The sequence below is a fragment of the Lutjanus erythropterus genome, chromosome 7 (assembly GCF_056507025.1).
Source record: "Lutjanus erythropterus isolate fLutEry1 chromosome 7, fLutEry1.hap2, whole genome shotgun sequence".
Taxonomy (NCBI): domain Eukaryota; kingdom Metazoa; phylum Chordata; class Actinopteri; order Lutjaniformes; family Lutjanidae; genus Lutjanus; species Lutjanus erythropterus.
This window is the reverse complement of record NC_139323.1, coordinates 21,125,787-21,145,499: the sequence shown is the minus strand read 5'-3', so window position 1 is coordinate 21,145,499 and position 19,713 is coordinate 21,125,787. Positions and strand designations below refer to the sequence as shown.

General features: G+C 38.6%; 2 protein-coding genes across 2 annotated transcripts; both read left to right on the top strand.

Moving 5' to 3' along the window:
* The first annotated feature begins 1,471 nt into the window (after nucleotides 1-1,471).
* On the top strand, nucleotides 1,472-6,271 carry pex11g (peroxisomal biogenesis factor 11 gamma). The gene is given in 5 exon segments (XM_084722229.1): nucleotides 1,472-1,687; nucleotides 3,006-3,203; nucleotides 3,882-4,060; nucleotides 5,253-5,321; nucleotides 5,792-6,271. Coding segments are annotated over 5 exon segments (819 nt in total). The 5' UTR covers nucleotides 1,472-1,624; the 3' UTR covers nucleotides 6,102-6,271.
* Nucleotides 6,272-8,098: 1,827 nt separating this feature from the next.
* Nucleotides 8,099-19,359, top strand: LOC146323984 (amyloid-beta A4 precursor protein-binding family A member 3). Its single transcript, XM_084723180.1, has 10 exons — nucleotides 8,099-8,403; nucleotides 9,943-10,936; nucleotides 11,242-11,532; nucleotides 11,673-11,759; nucleotides 13,915-14,103; nucleotides 14,934-15,113; nucleotides 16,920-17,132; nucleotides 18,048-18,167; nucleotides 18,342-18,482; nucleotides 18,623-19,359. Exons 2-10 carry the CDS (start codon nucleotides 9,956-9,958, stop codon nucleotides 18,692-18,694), a joined length of 2,274 nt encoding a protein of 757 aa, XP_084579306.1. The 5' UTR covers nucleotides 8,099-8,403; nucleotides 9,943-9,955; the 3' UTR covers nucleotides 18,695-19,359.
* The last annotated feature ends 354 nt before the right edge of the window (nucleotides 19,360-19,713 follow it).

The window sequence follows — 19,713 nt, the reverse complement described above, 5'->3', positions numbered from 1 at the left end:
GCTACTTATACAATTATATACTTATTACTTATATACTTAGATACTTTTTTACACTTCAAGTACCTTTCAGGGCCTGTATTTTTTCACTTTTACTTGAATAAAGAAGTTGAATCAGTACCTCTACTTTTACCATATTTCTTTATACAAGTATCCGTCTTACCTGAGTAAAGAATGTGTGTACTTCAGCCACCTCTGACCACATAACAGTGCTGTTTCTCCATATTACAGAATATGTATAACTGTTTCATGTGTTTATGTATATCAGCAGCATACATCCTCTTTATATTCACACCATACGTCTTTGCAGAGAGCTGCAACTGGTTGTGGTTTACACCTCATAATCACATTTATTATTTCCAGAGTGACCCTGAATTGCACTGTAGGTTATCTCTTCCTCAGGCTGAGCTTTGCAGACACCGACTTTGGGTTTCCCCTAATGTCAGTGGGTCAGACGGAGGACGAGAGGAGAGTGCTTTTATTTATGGTGGACCAGGCTGGATGAAAAAAAGAACCCTATGCACAAATGCATTTTATTTGGATTGAAAATGTTTTGAGGTGTTTAAAGAGAAAAAAAAGAATATTTGTGGAACCAAAATTTTTGTGGCTGTCCATTTTTAGTGTAGAGTGCATAAGTCATACCCCTTCTCATGACAGGACCAAGCTGAAGGAGGCAGAGAAGAAGCTGCAGGAGGAGAGGAGTTTAAGGATGCAGCTTGAACATGAGGTGGAGAGACTAGAGGAGGTCTTGCATCAGTTTCAGGACCGAATCACCAAGGACCTGAAGCTGGCAAAGATGCTGCGAGCCGAAAACCAAGCCCCGGAGCAGGACGTGGAGACGGAGAGGAAAGAGAAACTGGACTGTAAAAAAGAGCTGAAGGACTTAAAGAGGCAGCTGGAGGAGAAGACCACCTCCAACCTCTAGCATTCAGGACATGATCAATCAGGAGCTACAGAGGACTCTGAAGGTGCTGAGCAAGTACATGTGTGAGCGGACTCCAGAGACCATTGCTCCAGAAACGGTCCATGAGACACCAGATGTCATTCAGCAACCACCCAATTATAGTCAGGAGACCGCCGATAACATCCAGGATACGACAATTGACGTCCCCGAACTGCCAAAAGATGTTCAAGAGATGCTTAACGATGCCCTTGAATTGACAAATGACAGTCAGAAGACTCCAAACATCACCAGTATGTTTCCTTCAAAGAAGAATAAATTATTTCTGATTTGGATGCAGATTACATTTGTGATTTTTTTTAAAACCGTGTGTAATTTCTATTCAGTAACTGACTATTGTTCAATGTCATCTGACTGAAATACATCAGCCAGAAGCAGAAGTTATGTTGTCCAACCACAGGAGGGCAGCACTACACCATCACTGCGTCTAGAAGAAGAAGAAGAAGAAGAAGAAGAAGAAGAAGAAGAAGAAGAAGAAGAAGAAGAAGAAGAAGAAGCGTTGTTCGATTGTATCGGTGATCGTCTTCTTGAGTCTGTCTGGGTACTTCCTGTTTCAAAGTCCAGCTGATGACAGCAGCTGGAAGTGGAAATGTTTTTGCGAGAGCTTCATAGGTTGGTGTTTATTTATTGTACAGTGTTGTGATCGTGTTTTGGCAGCAGACAGACATGCAGCAGTCTGTGGAGGCTCTGGTGAAGCTGCTGGAGTCTTACAGAGGAAGAGATAAAGTTGTAAGTACTCGTGTTGTTTGTATATCCCAGATTCACTGCACGTGTAGTTTGAACATGTTTACTGTCAGCTGCTTCGAGAGTTTACAAACAAGACTGATGCTCAGAGGCAGAGTCCTGTTAACACAACACATGTCCTCTGGTATCAACTGTTATTAGTGGTTTATTAGAGAGTGACACTGACATGTAAATACTATATATTAAAGCTGGAAAAAATATGTGTGTTTTTGGAGTAAGTATTAATACCCTTTAGCTTACTTCAATAAAAGTGCCAATCCCACATTGTAAAGGTACTACATTACAAGTAGTCTTAAAAGTCATGACAGTGATGCTCAACTAAAAGTTTATAATTGGCCATGTAACTCTGATACCATCAAATATCATATCATTAAATGATTATGATTCTTGTATTAATGTTAAAGCAGGATTTTACTGTTATACTTGGTTGAGGTGGAGCTCTGTTTGAGCCATTTTGTTTAAGACTGCCACTAATAATAATTTTCAATTTCAAATGTATTAGAAGTATTAAATAATTAAAACTATTTAAATAATTTTCACATTTTAGAAGCTGAAAACGTAAAATGTTCTTGCTTGAAAAATGACTTAAATAATTAATAAAATATTTAAAGTTTTTGTCTAATAGTTTTAGCTGGACTTGTACCTTTTCATTTGTTTTGTTGTGAAAAATCTTAATTTGTAAAGTTCTAAATAACTTAAGTTGTCAGATAAATGTGACCCAAGTAAAGTACAAGTGCCTGATTTTATTTTATTTTATTTTATTTTTACTTTATTCATATACTTACTGTTACATTTAACCACTGGTTTTTCCAATTTTATTTTTATTTATTGAAAATTTTGTTAAATTCTGCATTAATACTATGAATAATAATAATAATAATAACAGTCAGACTAACATATAAACCATTTATTAAGGATGGATTATATTAGACAATAAACATTTTAAATACAAGATAGCAATGTAGTAAATTTATGGGTTTTTATTTCACAGATGTTTCATTTTTTGCGTGAATACTGTATGTCATATTATAATTAGCATACAAATGCAAGAACAACATTCTGTGCTTCAGTCAAAAGTTAATTTTTTTGACAATAAAAATAGCAATAATTCATTAAAAATTTAAATTAACACCAACCCACACCATACAAATTCATGTACGCCTATAAATGAGTAAAAATTCAGTTTTTCCACAAAATACAAAAACAGATCAGCTTTACTTGATCTCTAAAAGCAGCGACTCTTATTGGACTAACAGTCTTTTACTCCAGAGTGTTTTTCTCCTGCTTCTGTGTGTGTGTTCAGATCAGGACGGTGTGTTATGGCTCTCAGCTGGTTGGAGGAGTTTTGTCCCGTAAGGCAGAAACAGACGTTTCATCTCAGCGACTTGGGAAAAGTCTGCTGCTGTTTTCTGCTCAGCTCAGCCACTGCCGGACGGTGCTGAGGCTGTTTGATGATCTGTCCATGCTGGCTTACTCCCACAGCTACGGGACGGGGGCTGGGGTGAGACACACAACCACAGCTCTCCTCCATCCTCTTCTTCCTCCATCCTCTTCTTCCTCTCTCAAGTCTTTTCATTCAGTCGTAATGGATGGATTAGCTTGAAATGTGATATGCAGGGTCTCTAAGCAAAATGGACATCAGATAATGTGTCAGATACTTGGATTTGAACACCTCTTAGGCTGATTATTTTGTTTGCATTCAACAACTACAGTTCCCATGAAGCTTTTACAGCGGTTGTGTTTGCTATGACTCACAGGATAAATTGTTGATTAATTCAGAATAACAGAAAGTTGTTTGTTCAGTCTTTGTTCAGATGTTAAGGTGCTCAAATTTTAGTAGATGCTAATTCATGAGATGTACAGTATGGATTAAAAAAAATGTAAATATTATGTTTTTTAACAAATCATTAATGGTGTTCGCTGTGAAAAAATTCAGATCTTGAAAACAACAGGGTGATGGGATAATATTTGTGTTGTTTTTACTATGGCTCCTCTTTATGTCTTGTTTTTTTAATCTATTTTTTCTAAGTCATTTTAACTTTGCTGTTTTTATTGTTCTTTTTCTCTGAAGCACTGTGTAACTTTGTAATGAAAAGTGCTACAAAAATACTGTTAATTTTTATAATTTTTCTTATAAATACACAGTTTCATTATGTGTTATGCTGCATATTTTATGCAGGAAGAGGACGCAGGCGTGCGATGGATATCGGTGCTGACCAACGTGGCGGACCAGCTGTATTACCCGTGTGAACACATTGCGTGGGCCGCTGATGCTGAGCTCATCAAAGTGAAGTCTGATAAGTGGTGGCTGTTCAGCACGGTGCTGTGGGGAACCTCGCTGCTGCTGGGAATACTCAGGTCTGCACATTTACAGTAAACACTGATATTAAATATTGGAGTACTGAAATGACAAAAGATGATTCAGTTATGTCATCATATTTAATTACTACACTGAAATAAGGAAGAAAAAGTAAAAAAATTCTTTATCTTGAACAAATCATCAATGAGTTGATCCTTCCAGCAGGTTTTCTATGAAGACAAAACCTGGTGTGTCTTATTACACTGAGCCACAGAGCTCCATTGTTGTCCAAAAGAAAAAAAAAACACATGGTGCATGGAATGACCTGTTTCTTCATTACAGTGAACACTGGCGCTCAAGTTTTTTTCTCAGTGAGTCCCACAGTCCTACACACAACGTCCCGCTGCTGTAAAAACTCGCTAGAGCACCAAATGCGTATTCATCCACAGCTGAAAATAGACACAAAGAAATACACAAAGTACTCCTGTTGGAGTCACTTTTGTTAAAGTCTTTTTAAGTGATGCTATATATTTTTGTGACCTGTTTTTAAAGATTTACATCTTCAGTAGGATTGAATAAACTTGGTGTTGAGTGCCATCGCCAGGGTTGGTGAGTCAGGATATTGAAAGAAGGATTAACAAATTGTTGGTTTTGGTCTTCCTTTGGGATTTGTTTACAGTAAGAAAAATATAGAAAAACGCCAGCTTTATCCTCTAAGTAAATTACATGCTGATTATATTAAAATGCAGATGAAATGGCATTTTAAGAGTATGTAGCCTCTGTATTGTTACGTGTTTCCAAGTTAAACATGGTAGGCAGGTGTGACATAACATTGAGGGGAATTTGATTTGAAAGTTGCAAAGTGGATGTCTCATAACCTGATGTACCATCATGATGCTAACAAGCAAACTAACGAATCTAAACTCTGTGCTGATAAAAGCTGAAGATTGAGTGAATGAATGAATTAATGAGCTTTATTTATATAGCATCTTTCATTCACAGAACTGTGCTCAACGTACTTTACAATTTTGCAGCATAACAACAAAATTCACTCGTGTGGATGTCATGATATTATTGGCTGAAATTTTCATTTCATTTTGACTTTAAAAAGTTAGCAGCGTAACTTGTGAACCACTTTGTAAGATAAAGCACTAACTTGGTCACTTTCTTTTCTTGCTGAATTTGGAGCAAGTGGCCATGAAACACGATCAAACCGAGTTAAAGTGTCATTGTAAATCTTTTGCTCTTCAGGTCACTCCGAGTTCTGCTGATACTGAAGAAGAAGCTGAAAAGACACGAGAGAGATGGGGGTGGAAACAGGTGTTGTATCCACAGTTTTCTTCTCCTTGCAGTTCAAGAGAGAGTTCACCCCAAAATCAAAAATACATTTTTTCACCTGGCCTATAGCTGTGTTTATTCATCTAGATTGTGGTGCAGAGATGTGGCTTCTTTCTACATGAAACAGCTCACAAGAAGGTGTGTGGATTATCTTGAGTAACCGGATCATGATTTTTGGAAAGAGACACTGGTTTTTAATATTTCAAAGTAGTTTTGGTGCTTTAAGCACCAGAGGTCAAGTGCCATTTAGTCCCATTATATTGGAGAGAAGGCAGACCTCTCTACAGCCAGTATCTCCAAAACTCTTCAGCTCACACCAAAACAATCTAGATGTATAAATAGCTCTACAGGTCAGGGGAAAAAAGTTTTTTTCATTTTGGGCCAAATTGTCTTTTTAATGTAGCTTCTGTAGTATGTGTCCTGATAAACCAGTGTGTGTTTATCTCCTGCAGTCACTCTCAGCTCCGCAGAAAGATGCGAGGGGAGCTTCTCTCTATCCTCAGCAGCATGGCTGACCTCAGTAACGCCATCCATTGGATGCCACCTGGCTTCCTGTGGGCGGGACGATTCCCCAACTGGCTGGTGGGGCTGATGGGCACCATCTCATCTCTGATTGGTCTGATGCAGATGAGCGCCAGCGACAGTGATCAGACAAACAGTACATAGTCTTTTCCTCACAGTGAGGAACAGATCAGATGCTTTGAAGGCAGAATGAGTCATGTTCATTGGAATGAGAGGATGTGCCACACATCTTTAATGTGATCAGACTTATTTAGCACATTTAGCACATAAAATGTATCAGACTTTTAATCAATCATCCACGTGCTTCATCAGATGTGATGGAAAGCCTCTTGAAAAAGTGGCAAAACATCTTTAATCCACTGGATTTTAAAAAATATTTGGACACATAATCAGAGATCAATCAATGAAATGTTTACTTGGCTTCTGTTTCTCTGTTGCTACAGCAACACAATAACACAAATGTGAAATTTATGTTGAATTTATGTGTCGTTACATGAACATAAAAGCATTTATGTGGCATATTACAGTACAGTATAGAATTTTTCAGAAAGTAGAATAAAGTCCTGATGACATTTTAATTAATTGGAGGCAGCTGCTGTGGTAAATCATCTTTGTGTTCAGCACTTAATTCCTCTTATATTTTGTTTTCTGGAACTGTTTTAGTGCAACCAAATTTCTGGAAACAAAACTTTGGCTGGAACAACAACTGTTTTGCCTGACAAGTACAAAACTCCTGGCAGGGTGCCTCCTTCCTTGTTAATATGCAAAGTCTTCTGAGACTTCCTGGCAGGTCACAGGTTGAAAGTTGATTCTTGCAACAGCCATTATGTTTAACAGTAAGACACAAAAAGAGACACTTAACCTGCATGTGTTCAGTCAGATACCCAGATGGTCAGTGCACAATTAACTAAAACAGACATGTTAATGGTTATATGTAGAAATTTAAAGCTGTTTGATTTTAAGATAAATGTCACTGTGTAGAGACTGGTACATTGCTGCCTTACATACACACTCCATAACATAATATTCAATCTTGCATTTTTTCATGTACAGTTAATTAATTATCAAACCTTTTTTGTGATTTTTTTATGAGTGCTATACTGAGATCACTCAAGTAAAAATTGTATTTCTGTCATAATGTTGACAGACCAACTCAGTGTTTGTTTAAAGGATGTAATGTCCTCAAGCTACACTACAGCAACTGGTTTCCAATAATTTCCTCTGGCATGAAGATGATGGGGTGACTGGTGAAATTACCTGCAGAAATATCGGATTTGCATTAAAGCATCAGTAGAAAAACAGCATCTTAAGTGATTAAGTTTTATATGAAATCACTCTGTATTACTGGTCTAATGGGACACAAGCTGCTTGAAATGTAAATTTAATTGAATGTAAAGTTGTTCAGGAGATGTAAACTAATGATTTTTTTAAAAATAAATGTCATTATCTGTCCTCTTACGGATCGTTTTATTGATGTTTGATTGAGCGGGTCTTGAAAGTTCGAGGTGACGTGTGCAGGCGTTGCGTTCAGGTGCTGACAGACGTATCGTAATTGAGAAAACGCTCCTCAGCTCAAATAATCAACTCATACTATATTTAGTCTTCTCGCTTCTATTCTCCAAGAGTATGGCTTACAATGTTATTCATTCGTTTTTATTTCGTTCCTAATTTTTGTTTTAATTCAATTAGTCTCCATCAGTTTCTAGAGTGGGTTTGCTCGTTTCAGTTTAGTTTTTATTGTTTAAAGACTCTTAAGTTTGAGTTTCGTTTTTATTAGTGTCGGTATTAGTTTTAATTTTTGTTTTTTTCTTTAAATTACAACATGAGAAAGTCCAGAATATGCATTTCAGTAGAAACACTTCGCCAAAGCAACTGACTCATATTCATGTAGACATCCTAGTGTCGATAAACATGCATACCAATGTGACCTCGTGCTTTTTGTGTTAACAAGTTTGACATGTCCTGTATGTTTTGATTTTATTTCATTTAGTTTTTTAAGTACACAACACGGGTTTATTTATTTGTAGCCTCTTTCATTTTTATTTCAGTTACCAGATATCAAATGTCAAATACCAGATTATAAATCGGATGGTTGAATTTAAAATAAAAATATGCAACAAGTATATGTGTTTCGATTAAATGCGAGGTCTGTGTGAAAATCAGGATGTGAAAAAATGCGGTGAAGTTGATGCGTACAGACGTGCAGAAGAGGAAGAAGACACTGAAGATTGCTGGATATCTACAGGAGTACGTGAACGCAGCAGAAGACCAGAGTCAGCGAATAAATAAAAAAGCTGTCTGATCGTCAACAGCCACAATGATAAGAAAACCCTGTTTAATGCCGTGAGCTTTTGTTAAAGCTCTTGGATTATGTGAACTTATTATATCTATCTTTGCTGCTGTTGTTAGTATGACGAATAAAGTGAAGCCAAAGTTTTGGAAAAGACTCAAATCCCAAACCACGTCAACTTATCAGTCGTGGCACCCAGAGGAGTCTCCTCTGTCTGGGCACAAAGAACCCGAGAAAGACCTCAAATATCAGGTGAGAGCTGCTCTTACATCTATTTTAAACACAGCTTTTTAACATGGGAATGACTTATTATGTTAATGAGCTCCTCTTGGGATGCTGCGGTGTACAATTAACTAGCTAACAAGTTAGCATTGAGCTACTTTAAACTGCTAATTAAGCCAGAACTGCGGACTTCCATTGCTACCAGTTTCTATTCATATTTGCTCTATTCAAAGTATAACTTTCATTTCCAAAGCACACAATAAAGTAAAGGTAAACAACCGTTTTCTGAATAATGGGCGACTGTTTAAACCGTTAACACTACACCGTATTTCTGAATTTGGGGTGAAATGACCCTTTAAGTTGTTCCAAGCAGTGTGTTTATCAGTACAGCGATAATCTCTTATATTTGGTTATTGGGATTTGACCTAAGTAAGTGGGTTCGTGGTGTAACACGGCACCAAAACAGAGATTTTTTGTGCATAATGCGTTTCCTCGTGGATCATTTATAAGCCAAATTTACCAGAGAACCTGTCCGATTTGTAAAAGGTTTCTTTAGTGTTGTTTGAAGACACCACAACATTTACGGATTAAGAATTCTTTATCATTTCATATTTTTTAAATGAAGTTTGGCGTGTCCCGTTTCATACACTGGATAAATGAATTAAGCAGGGGCAAGCTCCCTTGTTCTCCAGGCAGCTGATTTTAGGGTACAATAATATTATGTATATGTAATGGCAACTGAATGACTTTGGGGTCTGTTTGATGGTTTTACATATTGTTCATGTCCTTGTACTTTGAGCTTTAGGCTGCTTTTGCTATCTCGATGGTCAAGGAGCAATGAAGACAGATAGTGATAGTTAGGATAGTGCCAGCCTTAAAGGGACAGTTCACCCCAAAATCCAAATCTATATTTTTCCTCTTGCCTTTAGTGCCATCGATCCATCTAGATTGTTGGGTTTTTATTTTATTTATTTTTTTACTCTGAGCACCACAAGTCGAGTGCCATTTAGTTCCTTTATATTCTCTATGGTCAATATTGCCAAAACTCTGCAACTCACACCAGAACTATCTAGATGGATAAATAGCTCTACAGGTTAGAGGAAAAATCTATAGTTTTGATTTTGGGGTGAACTCTCCATCTCCAGTGCCATTCATATAGAGTGTTTTCACAGCAGGTTATCAATCTGGAGGTCGGCCATGTTGGAGGTACTGAACGTCAACAACACAACCAAACCAGTTTAATTAGTTTCTCATGATGCAACTGTTTCTCAAAATACCATGCCTGTTCCTTCTGACCAAGTCCTTCTCTGTGTGTTTTCAGTAGCTTCCACACGTTGTCCTGAACTCAAACAGGGTTTCGACATCCATAAAGCACCTTAAATTGAATATTCAAAATGTAATTCATTCTGTTGTGTACATCAGAGTATCTCCAACATGGTCGTGCATCTGGGTTACTGACCAAACTGTGCTGTAGGTTCAAACACTCTGTTGTCAAAACCTAGTGAACCCAGTTCCTGACGACCTCTCAGATCAACTTGCTGCACAGTAATGACACTTTTTTTCTGACAGGCTGTCTTTCAAAATGGACTCGGACATCTTCCCTGCTGATCAGTCAGACTCGTGTCCTGAAACTGTCCCTCTTGATGGAGCATCTGAGGTCGGGCTCAGCAGACAGACTGTGGCAGCTCCACCAGGTTCAGAGGTGGAGGATCTGGAGTCCTACAACCCGATCGAACCTCCTCCGTTAGACTGGAGGTCCGACTCCTCCAGTGAGCCGGGCTCAGCAGACGACCTGGATGACCCCAGCTTCCCTCCATCTGTTGACAACCTGGACAAGGCTAGTCCAGTTGAGGAAGTATTACTAGCGTTGAACATGAGTGACACTGTGGCTCCATCCGACATGAACCAGCTGGGGCTTGTGGAAAATACTGCAGAGCCTGTTCAGGGTGCTGAGGCAGGATTGGAGGAAGAGGATGAAGCAGTTGAAGAAGATGAAGGGGTGAGGGATGAGGACTTGGAGGGTGTTGGGGAATACCGCAAAGAGGAAACCTCACATGCTGTGGAGAGTAGGGTCACTGAAGAGGAGGTTGCTAACAGTAGGTCAGGTGATGAAGACCACAGCCAAATCCACAGCCTCCTCAGCCAGCTCCAGCTGATGGGGGAAGAGCCTCATCCCAGCCGACAGACACCACCTCACCTCACCCAGCATCAGCAGCCAGTGTGCACACCCTCCTTCATCCCAGACGACAGCAGTGAAACCACCGGGCTGCTCTTCTCTGAGAGCCACCACAGAGACCTGCTGGGACTGCTGCAGGTCACAGAGATCAACAGTGCTACACCTCTGCCCCACCGAGGAGAGGTGGACGCTGTAGTGTCAGTCTCCTACAGTCAGGAGGACGCTCAGAGGTTCTGGGGGCATTATGGGAATGGTCAACAGCAGCGGCACAGAGAGGACTCCCTCGCCTCCCTGCCTGATGATGAGTATCCTGAGCCTGTGTGGATGAAGGTGGGCGAGGAGCCTCCAGAGGAAGACGAAGCTGCTGCAGAGGGCGAGCAGGCTGAGGTACTGTGAACTCCAAATTAAATGATTTATTAAATTTACCCTCCACAGAAGACACTTTTTGTCATGTCATAATGTTCATATGTTTCAAACCACTTGGTTTTGATTTGTGGCCAGTCTAAGATACAATATGTAACATTTCTGCATTAAAATGTCTAAAATTGCTAGACATATGTTATATATTTTGTCTAGCAATTTGTCTCTTGTCTCTTGATCGACTAATCGATTACTTAGCAATTATTTTATTTCTGCCCATATGCAATTCAGTCTTGTCAGACCATTAATTTCTCTTATTGATGTCATTGCAGAGTGCTGATCAGCCCTCATATAAAAACGGTGAGTCACCTCAGCACACTTCTTTTGTTTTCAGCTGGATTTTCTTCTGTGGCAGTAATGAAGCCAAAGAAATGCAGCCAAGTCATTGTGTTAATGCTCATGTGTTTTCCTCCGAAGTGCCTGGTCCGTGTGACCCTGAAGACCTGCTGGATGGAGTCATATTTGGTGCCAAGTACCTGGGTTCCACTCAGCTCAAATCAGAGAAGAACCCATCTACAAACGCCCGGATGACCCAGGCTCAGGAGGCTGTGGACCGCATTAAGGTGAACTCAAGTATAAGAGCTGCTCACAGTGGAAGGCTGTGGATGGCTACACACCAGCATGTAACATCAAGGATGGTGTGGTATGTCGTCATCAGGGTGGGATTTCACGTGATATCAGAATGTGACTGTGTTCCTCTCAGGCTCCAGAGGGAGAGTCTCAGCCAATGACGGAGGTGGATCTGTTCATCTCCACACAGCGAATCAAAGTGCTCACCGCTGACACACAGGTATGACTTGTTACCTGCTCAGAAAAAGTCTTGTGAATGTTATTTCCTTTCCTTTAATTTGAGGCTTTGACAACATTTATCTCTGCATTAATATAATTTCTTTGCAGTACTTGTGTTTAGCTATTGAGTAGAAAATGTTTTCATTAATATTTTTAGTTATGTTACTAAAGGCCTGAACAATTTTGGAAAAATATCTAATTCTGATTATTTTGACTGATATTGCTTATAATTATTATTATATGAATTATTACTTTTACATTACATTATATCATTATTCTCATTTTCATTGAAAAACATACTAAAACATTTTAAAATAAGTTTGTAGGACATTTCTGCAGCACAATATTTTATTTACCATGACATTTTGACACACATTTCACCTTTGACAAATACTAAGCTTTCTGCAGTTTATAAATTGCATTAGACCATACTGCGATTTCAATAACATTAATAGTTCAGCCCTATTTTACTATCACTTTACTAAGGTAGTAATAAAAAATAAATTTACCAATGCTACAAATGTGTATTTTTTCTGGCTTTGAGCCAACAAATGCTAATGATTGATATTAGTGGCATCTCAGTGGATTTCAGGTTGTAGGATGGATTTGAATTCAAATTAATAACAGTTTTTTTCATAATATATGTTGGAACCTGTGCTGCTTAGATGTCTGCCGTTGTTTATTTGTCCTGATTCAGTGTCTCTGCCTGCTCTCTATTCATTAGCATGACTTAAATGCCTGAATTATAATCAGATTCGGGCTTTTATTAATGTTGTAAAAACATAGATTAGTGAACTTTTCTTTGTTTTTTGATTTTTAAAGCAGTGTTGCTCTTTTAAATTTTCACCTTCATGCTGAGCCCTTGCAGCAACAATTCTTAATATAGACCTGGATGGTGATTTAATATGAGAGCTGTGCAGTAATGTTGCAGCTATAGTTGGGTCTATTTTCCTCCAGTGTGTGGTTGAATTGTCAGGAGAGTCAAAATGGGTCATCTACTGTCAGCTCCCTCTTTGCATGGCTGGTTGCTCCTCATTGCACCAGACTTTTGGATATAAAAATGAACACTTCTTGGTGATTTTTCTTTTTTTAACATTGTAGTTGAACGTGTAAGTTGCAAATAATATTACTGACAGCATGAGCCAGATAGGTTTCAATTTATTTTATGCATCTCCAAACTAGTTTTAAATGGACTTTGTTTCAATTATAACTTGTATTCAAAGTTGCCTGTATTATTTCATCTTTACAATATAAAGAGGTGAGCAGAAATCTCTTTTTGTCACTGTTAAAAGATTCTTCCCCCACAACGGGGAAATTCAAACATCACAGCAGCGCAAAAAGTACAGGTATATTTAAAAAATACTCATTTTAGATTAGAAAAACTATACACACAGACTATATACATTAAATAGACCTTTCACTTGTATAGCTATATGGAAAAATATATGGCTGTATGGACAGATACATGGATATATTTGGATAATTGTGCAGGATAATTGCATACACGTTGGAAATACACACATGGTGTGTACTTTTATATTGAGAGAAAAAATATAAATAATTTTTCCTTATGAATGGATAATTGTTCAGAGACACAGAGGTTTGGATTGCACAGAGTACAAGCAGTAAAGATTCACAGTGTCAAGATTTAATTGCACAGTAGATTATTTAACAATGAAGAAGTAAATATAAATAAATAAACTGAAAGGCTATTTTGAAACTTTTGCCCAATGATGCCACAAATAAACTGCCTACCCCAGCTTTAATGAGCTCATAATGACTGCTCAACAGCAACATTTTTAGTGCAAGGAAGCCCCAAAGTCACATGATCCTTTTCAGAGTTCATAATTGTCTTTTGATTTAGATTTTTTTTTATCCACATAGCTCATCAGTGCTGTGCTTTTGGCAGCTGATCATTCATTCTTTGATTATGAAGTGTCCTTGAATGCCTCACCAGTGAAAGTTAGGAAGTGGCCTCTGCTTGCAAGTAGAGTACAAGGCACAGCAAGAAAAGAAAATAAAGGTGGGGCAGTTTTTTTTGTAATGGATTAACTTGCCAAAACTTGAAGCGTGTAATGTGCAAACCAGGCTTTCCTGTCTTCTCCCTGTTTCTAACATCACGATTAACAACACCTTAATGTCTTGTTTGCACTCAGGAAGCCATGATGGATCACGCTCTGCAGATGATCTCTTACATTGCTGACATTGGTGACATCGTGGTCCTGATGGCGCGAAGGAAACGTAAAGGGCAGGATGGTGACCCATCTTCTAACTCCTCCTCTTCATCATCGTCATCCTCTCAGAAGAAGTGCTTAATGATCTGCCACGTCTTCTCCTCTGACGATGTGAGTTTGTTGATTAAAGGGTGTTATACCAGCACAGTATTTCATGTTTAAAACTTATTAGCTCTTGTATTTTCACCCAGCGGCTGGTGGACTCCAAAAGCTGATGAAGTGTTTCCTACTCTGCTTTTATGGCCACAACTTCAACATGTCAATTCACCTGTCATCTTGAGTCTTTAGCTGCAAAATCCTCAAGTGGGCTTACAATTCAAGACATTATTTAAGTGTCTTTTGCTCCCCTCAACGTTGCATGTTGGATCAAATGTGCTGTTTTTCAGCTGAACAACAGTTTCAGCTTCAGCCTGGCCTGGTTTCCTTCCCCCAGAAAGCCAGCGAGTTCTCCTGAATGTAAAAATGGTCTGGCTGTCGTCCCAGTTTCCCACTCTTGGCAAGACTGAATAGGAGAAGGAAGAGTTTCTTTTTAGAAACTAATTAGCTGTGGGATACTGAAGGCCATGAGGCCACAGCTTCTGCTGCTAGTTTTACCACCTTACCTCTTCTTATATGAAAAGTTTTACAATGGGTGGCAGCAAATGAGAGAGTGGATTATAAAAAAAACTAAAATATAGATCACCTTTTACAGGAAAGTATGGAATTTTTTTCAGGCTTGAAGCACTATTTTTTTTGCTGGTGTTTTATGATGTGACGTTTTGGGCATACAGGTTAGTGTTTTACACGTGTTTTGCATTAACTCATTTGCTTTAATTTGTTGAAATGAAAAAGGAGGGTAAAACATGTATGAAGAATGTTTAATTAACAAAGGTCCTTTCTATTCAGATGTGAAATCTCCCAATTTTGAAACCTGAGTCAGTTTTCTGTCTCTTTCCATCCAGGCTCAGATCATAGCACAGGCAATTGGTCAGGCGTTCGGAGTGGCCTATCAGCAGTTTCTTCAGGCCAACGGGCTCAAGGCGAGCCATCTGCGTCCTGGCGAGTACAGTGACTACCTGGAAAGTCAGGAGCTCTACAACGGAGACCTGGCTCACTTCTCTGACTCTCAGAACATCCGAGACGTAAGCAGAGTTATTGTGGCTACATGTCTTAACACAAACTACAGCTGTCCTGTAATCTTTGTGTGATTCATACATACACTGTTTTAGTCACTGTTTGCAGAAGTTGTCCATTAAAAGGTGTAGCAACAACATCATGGACAACATCATGGAAAAGATCCCAAAAAAGATAGACCTTTTTAGAGTAAAATCTGTCTTGTTTGACCAGAAACAGCCATTATATTGTTGTCTTTACGACCCCTAAGCTCCACTGACAAAACAGTCATTTTACTTTGCAGGAGTTGCTGATTGACCACTGCTTCTATCTGCTAATATATTTGTGTTACTGTGTGACTTTGGAGTCTGTAAATGGTTAGTTTGGATCTGAACTAATGTGTAAAAAGACAAAAAGCTTTTTGTACCCATTTGTCATATCGATCCTAAAAAATGGCCCTTTAAATATGAAGAGAATTTCCCAATATGTTTTAGCTTTTTCAGATATTTTTAGCAGACACTAAACACATCTTGAAAAATATTATGTGGAGCAGATGTTACTCCAGATGTGGATCAGAAGTTCATCTGTAAGCGTCTAAGCAGAAAGGGTATTCAGTCAGAGTATTGGGTCATGTTCCTGCATGTTCTTTCATTTCATCTCAGCAAATCTCATTTCTCATCTGATTCTGGTGTTGATGTAACTACCATCTCTAAATATATCTTTTAAGTTTAAAATCATTAGGACATTCCCTCCCCAATGACTTTACAAGTGACTTTAAAAGGTGTCCTAGTGACATAATGGTTTGGATTCATACTGACAATCTCAGCGTCCCTGATTTGTACCTTTGTTGTATCTCATTTCCCTTCTCTGTTTCACATTGTTTCCTGTTGCCTCTTTACTGTCCACTTTTAATAAAGGCCTAAAAATGACCCAAAGGGTCTGACTACAGCTGCTGTAGTCAGGTTACATTTACAGTATATGTCACAAAGTATTTCAGTAGTGACCCAGGTGCAAAGCAACTTTTTGTGCATTATAATCCTCTCCCCCACTGTACATCCTTTTGCTTATTGTGTCACTGTTCATATTTTGGCTCCTGAGTTCATCGCCCCTTAAGTAGATAATAGCTGTATGTACGTAATGTTCAGAAAACACAAAGGCACATTTCTCAACTTGCCTTTGTCTACTCCAAATCACACAAGGAAGTAAAGAATAGGAATATGTGCTCAACTGAAGCAAGTGTGACAACCCACACAATTAAAAAATGAGTATAAATCAGGAGAGACAAATGCCAGCAACCAGCTGAGTAAGAACTACTGCTCTTATGAGTCACCTTCCTTGGGTGTGACTAGCATGATTAAAGTCAAATTGTCGAATCATGCATTCTGCATGTGCATGGCCATTAAGTATATGCGAGGGCCTTTGAAAACTTGTGCTGACTGCACATTTGTGGGGCATGTATGCAGATACCAGATGTGTGCAGAACCACATGTACGCCAGCTGTCTCTACTACTATTAGCATATATTTGTCTGTTTTGAAGTATATCAGGAGCTCAACTCTCTAAAAAAGCTGTTATCAAACAATGGATCTGAGAATTAACACACATTGCTACAGAGAAGCAGCCTGATTGTGTGTAATAATAATATAAATGTGTTTGTTGTTTATTTTAAGCACAAATTACGGTTTTACAGTGTGTTTTCTCCTGTTGTGCCACCTGGCCAAATTTGACACCTGCGTATCCAAAATTGTGCAAGCATGACTTAAAACACATGACAGCTTTGTGTGGAAATAGTTTTATAACCAAATGGAAACAATGTAATTGCTGTGTGTGGTTCAGGTGGTCATCACCAAGGCTGCTGGAGAGATCTTGGGTCTGGCGGTGGTGGAGTCGGGCTGGGGCTCCATCCTGCCCACAGTGGTGGTGGCCAACCTGCTTCACGGAGGTCCTGCTGAGCGCTGTGGCGAGCTGAGCATCGGTGACCGCATCATGTCCGTCAACAGCACCAGCATGGTGGGTCTGCCCATCACCACCTGCCAGAACATCATCCGGGTAAGAAGGGAAGTGGGGGGGGGGGGGGGGGGGTAATAACAATAGCAACAAAATCAACAACAATAAGCTATTGTTATCATGCTGGAGTGACAGAATTTCTTGAATTTCTTCTTGAACACTCAAGTTATTTTGCCTTTTTCAAAGCACATGTACTGTCCTTAGGATGCACTAGATGGCACTGTGTTTCCATGCACTGGGGCTTAAAGGGCCAACATCAGTATCTATCCATTTGTTTATAGCCAGTATTTGGCTCTGACCTTCAATATTTTAAGAGTTTTCATCCTGTTTAGGTAGAGCAGAAGCATTTAGCTGTGTAGGACACAATATCCTGAACACCTGTATAATGCCATCAACACAACAGCCCTGCACTGAATTTTATTTTTGTAAAGTCTATAATATTTAGTGCTTTGAGACTGTCAGTTAACTTTTAGGTAATCTGTGAGGCTGTAGGTAATTATGTTGTTCTTGTTGTTGTATTGCATGGCATCAGTGTAGGTATAAGATGAATTTTGACCATGAAAATCTGAATGACAGCTAAGCAACAGTCAACATCTGCCATCATGCATTCACAAATAAATAAACATAAACATCAAAAACAGTGTTAAAAGGATTAAGAAAGCAGACGCAGAAAGATTTCATACAAACATGTTTACAGACAAGACTAAAGAGAAGATACAATTTAGTGTTTGCAGACCTTAAGGTTGTAATGCAGATCACTGGGATGAAGACTCAACTAACAGCAAACCAATACAGTTGGTCAGTTAAACAAATAAAGTTTGCTAAGAAAATAATATTTCCAGTTACTGAAGCAGTTGTATTTAGCTGTTGTCAGAGAGGAACAACATGACAACACATTTTTTTAAAAAATCTTATGTAACTTAAATTTTTCTAATTCACATTTTAATTTTATCTCAGGACTTGAAAAGCCAAAAGTATGTGAAGCTCAGCATCGTCCACTGCCCACCAGTCACCATGGCGATTATCAGGAGGCCAGATCCCAAGTTTCAATTGGGCTTCAGTGTGGAGGACGGCATTGTAAGTCAATATTTATATTTTCTGTGTATCACTATTAACCTTAAAGGGATAATCTGTATTATTTGAAGGCAGTGATAAGTCAAGGTACACCTACAAGCATTTTGTGATGCTTTCCAACAGCATCCAACATGTCTCTTTGTTTTTAAATATAAACATTCCTTCTCTCTGTTGCAGATCTGCAGTCTTATGCGGGGCGGTATCGCAGAAAGAGGAGGCATTCGTGTCGGCCATCGCATCATTGAGATCAATGGACAGAGTGTTGTCGCCACACCGCACGACAAGATCATCCAGATCCTGACAAATGCTGTCGGAGAGGTGAGAGGAGATGAAATGTTCACACGCATAATAAGATTTTACTTAGTTATAAATACAATAATATGTATTCCACTCAGTGTGTTTTTACATGATTGTATTATTATATTCTTAAAGTTTATTTTTTTTCTTTCTGTGTGCAGATCCACTTAAAGACCATGCCAGCCTCAACGTATCGACTCTTAACAGGACAAGAACAGCCAGTGTTTCTTTGAGCACTTCCTGCAGCATCGAGGACAAAAATACTGCACAGTGTTCAAGCTACATGAACTTTTGCCAAACTCAGAAAATATTATGCAATTAATCCTACTGCATATCATAAGCTTTTGTCGCACCACTGAATACAAACACTTAGTCTAGCTATATATTTTTAAGTACATTGGAATATTGTGAAAGCTTATTTTAAAATGACGGATAGATGGTGGCTCTCCATTTATATTTATCTGATATTTAACAATCCAGGCGGTAGCTGAGATGCAATAATTCATACATTTCACTAACTTTTACATGGTGGTGAAATGTATTAAGTGTACTGTACTCTAGAGTTTTTGGTCTTCCAGCTTGATGTGTTGCCAGTGTGCCTGAGCTGAACGTGCTTGCAGGGGAAACGTTATTGAATCAGGACAAAGAGTCTCTGTATTTCATTGTGATGTACTTCCAGTCTCTCACGTACACATCATGTGTATCCACAAGTGTCTGTCACACTCTTCACAGAGAGCTATTTAGTCAAGTGCTCTGGTTCATTCAAACAGTGCTTCCCTGACTGCCTGACAGGAAGCAGATATGCACAATTAAAGGTAACTGCCTTATTTGATAGAGAGATGCGTATATTTTTAAGAATTTGCTGTTTTGGATGTTCATTAAAATGATCTGTAAGATATCTACTTGATGTTGTTTATTGACTGTCAGTGCTCGCTGAGTGTGTTTCAGATGCAGAGTTGCTTTTATACTACAGGCTTTATATAAAATTGAATAATTTTTTGGGGAAAAAAATGCCTTCCTGTTTTTTTCCAAAACCATATTGCTGCCACACCAAAAAAGGAAAACAGATCAGTTTCATGTCAAAATGTGAGAAGTTTGTTATAACAAGATGTTTTTTACTTCATAACACATTCTCACATTGTTACAATATACAAATTTATGACATTATAACAAGAAACTTTTCTTTCTTTTAATACTATTTATCTTGTTATAACATTATAATGTGATGACGTGTCATGTTATAACAAGATAT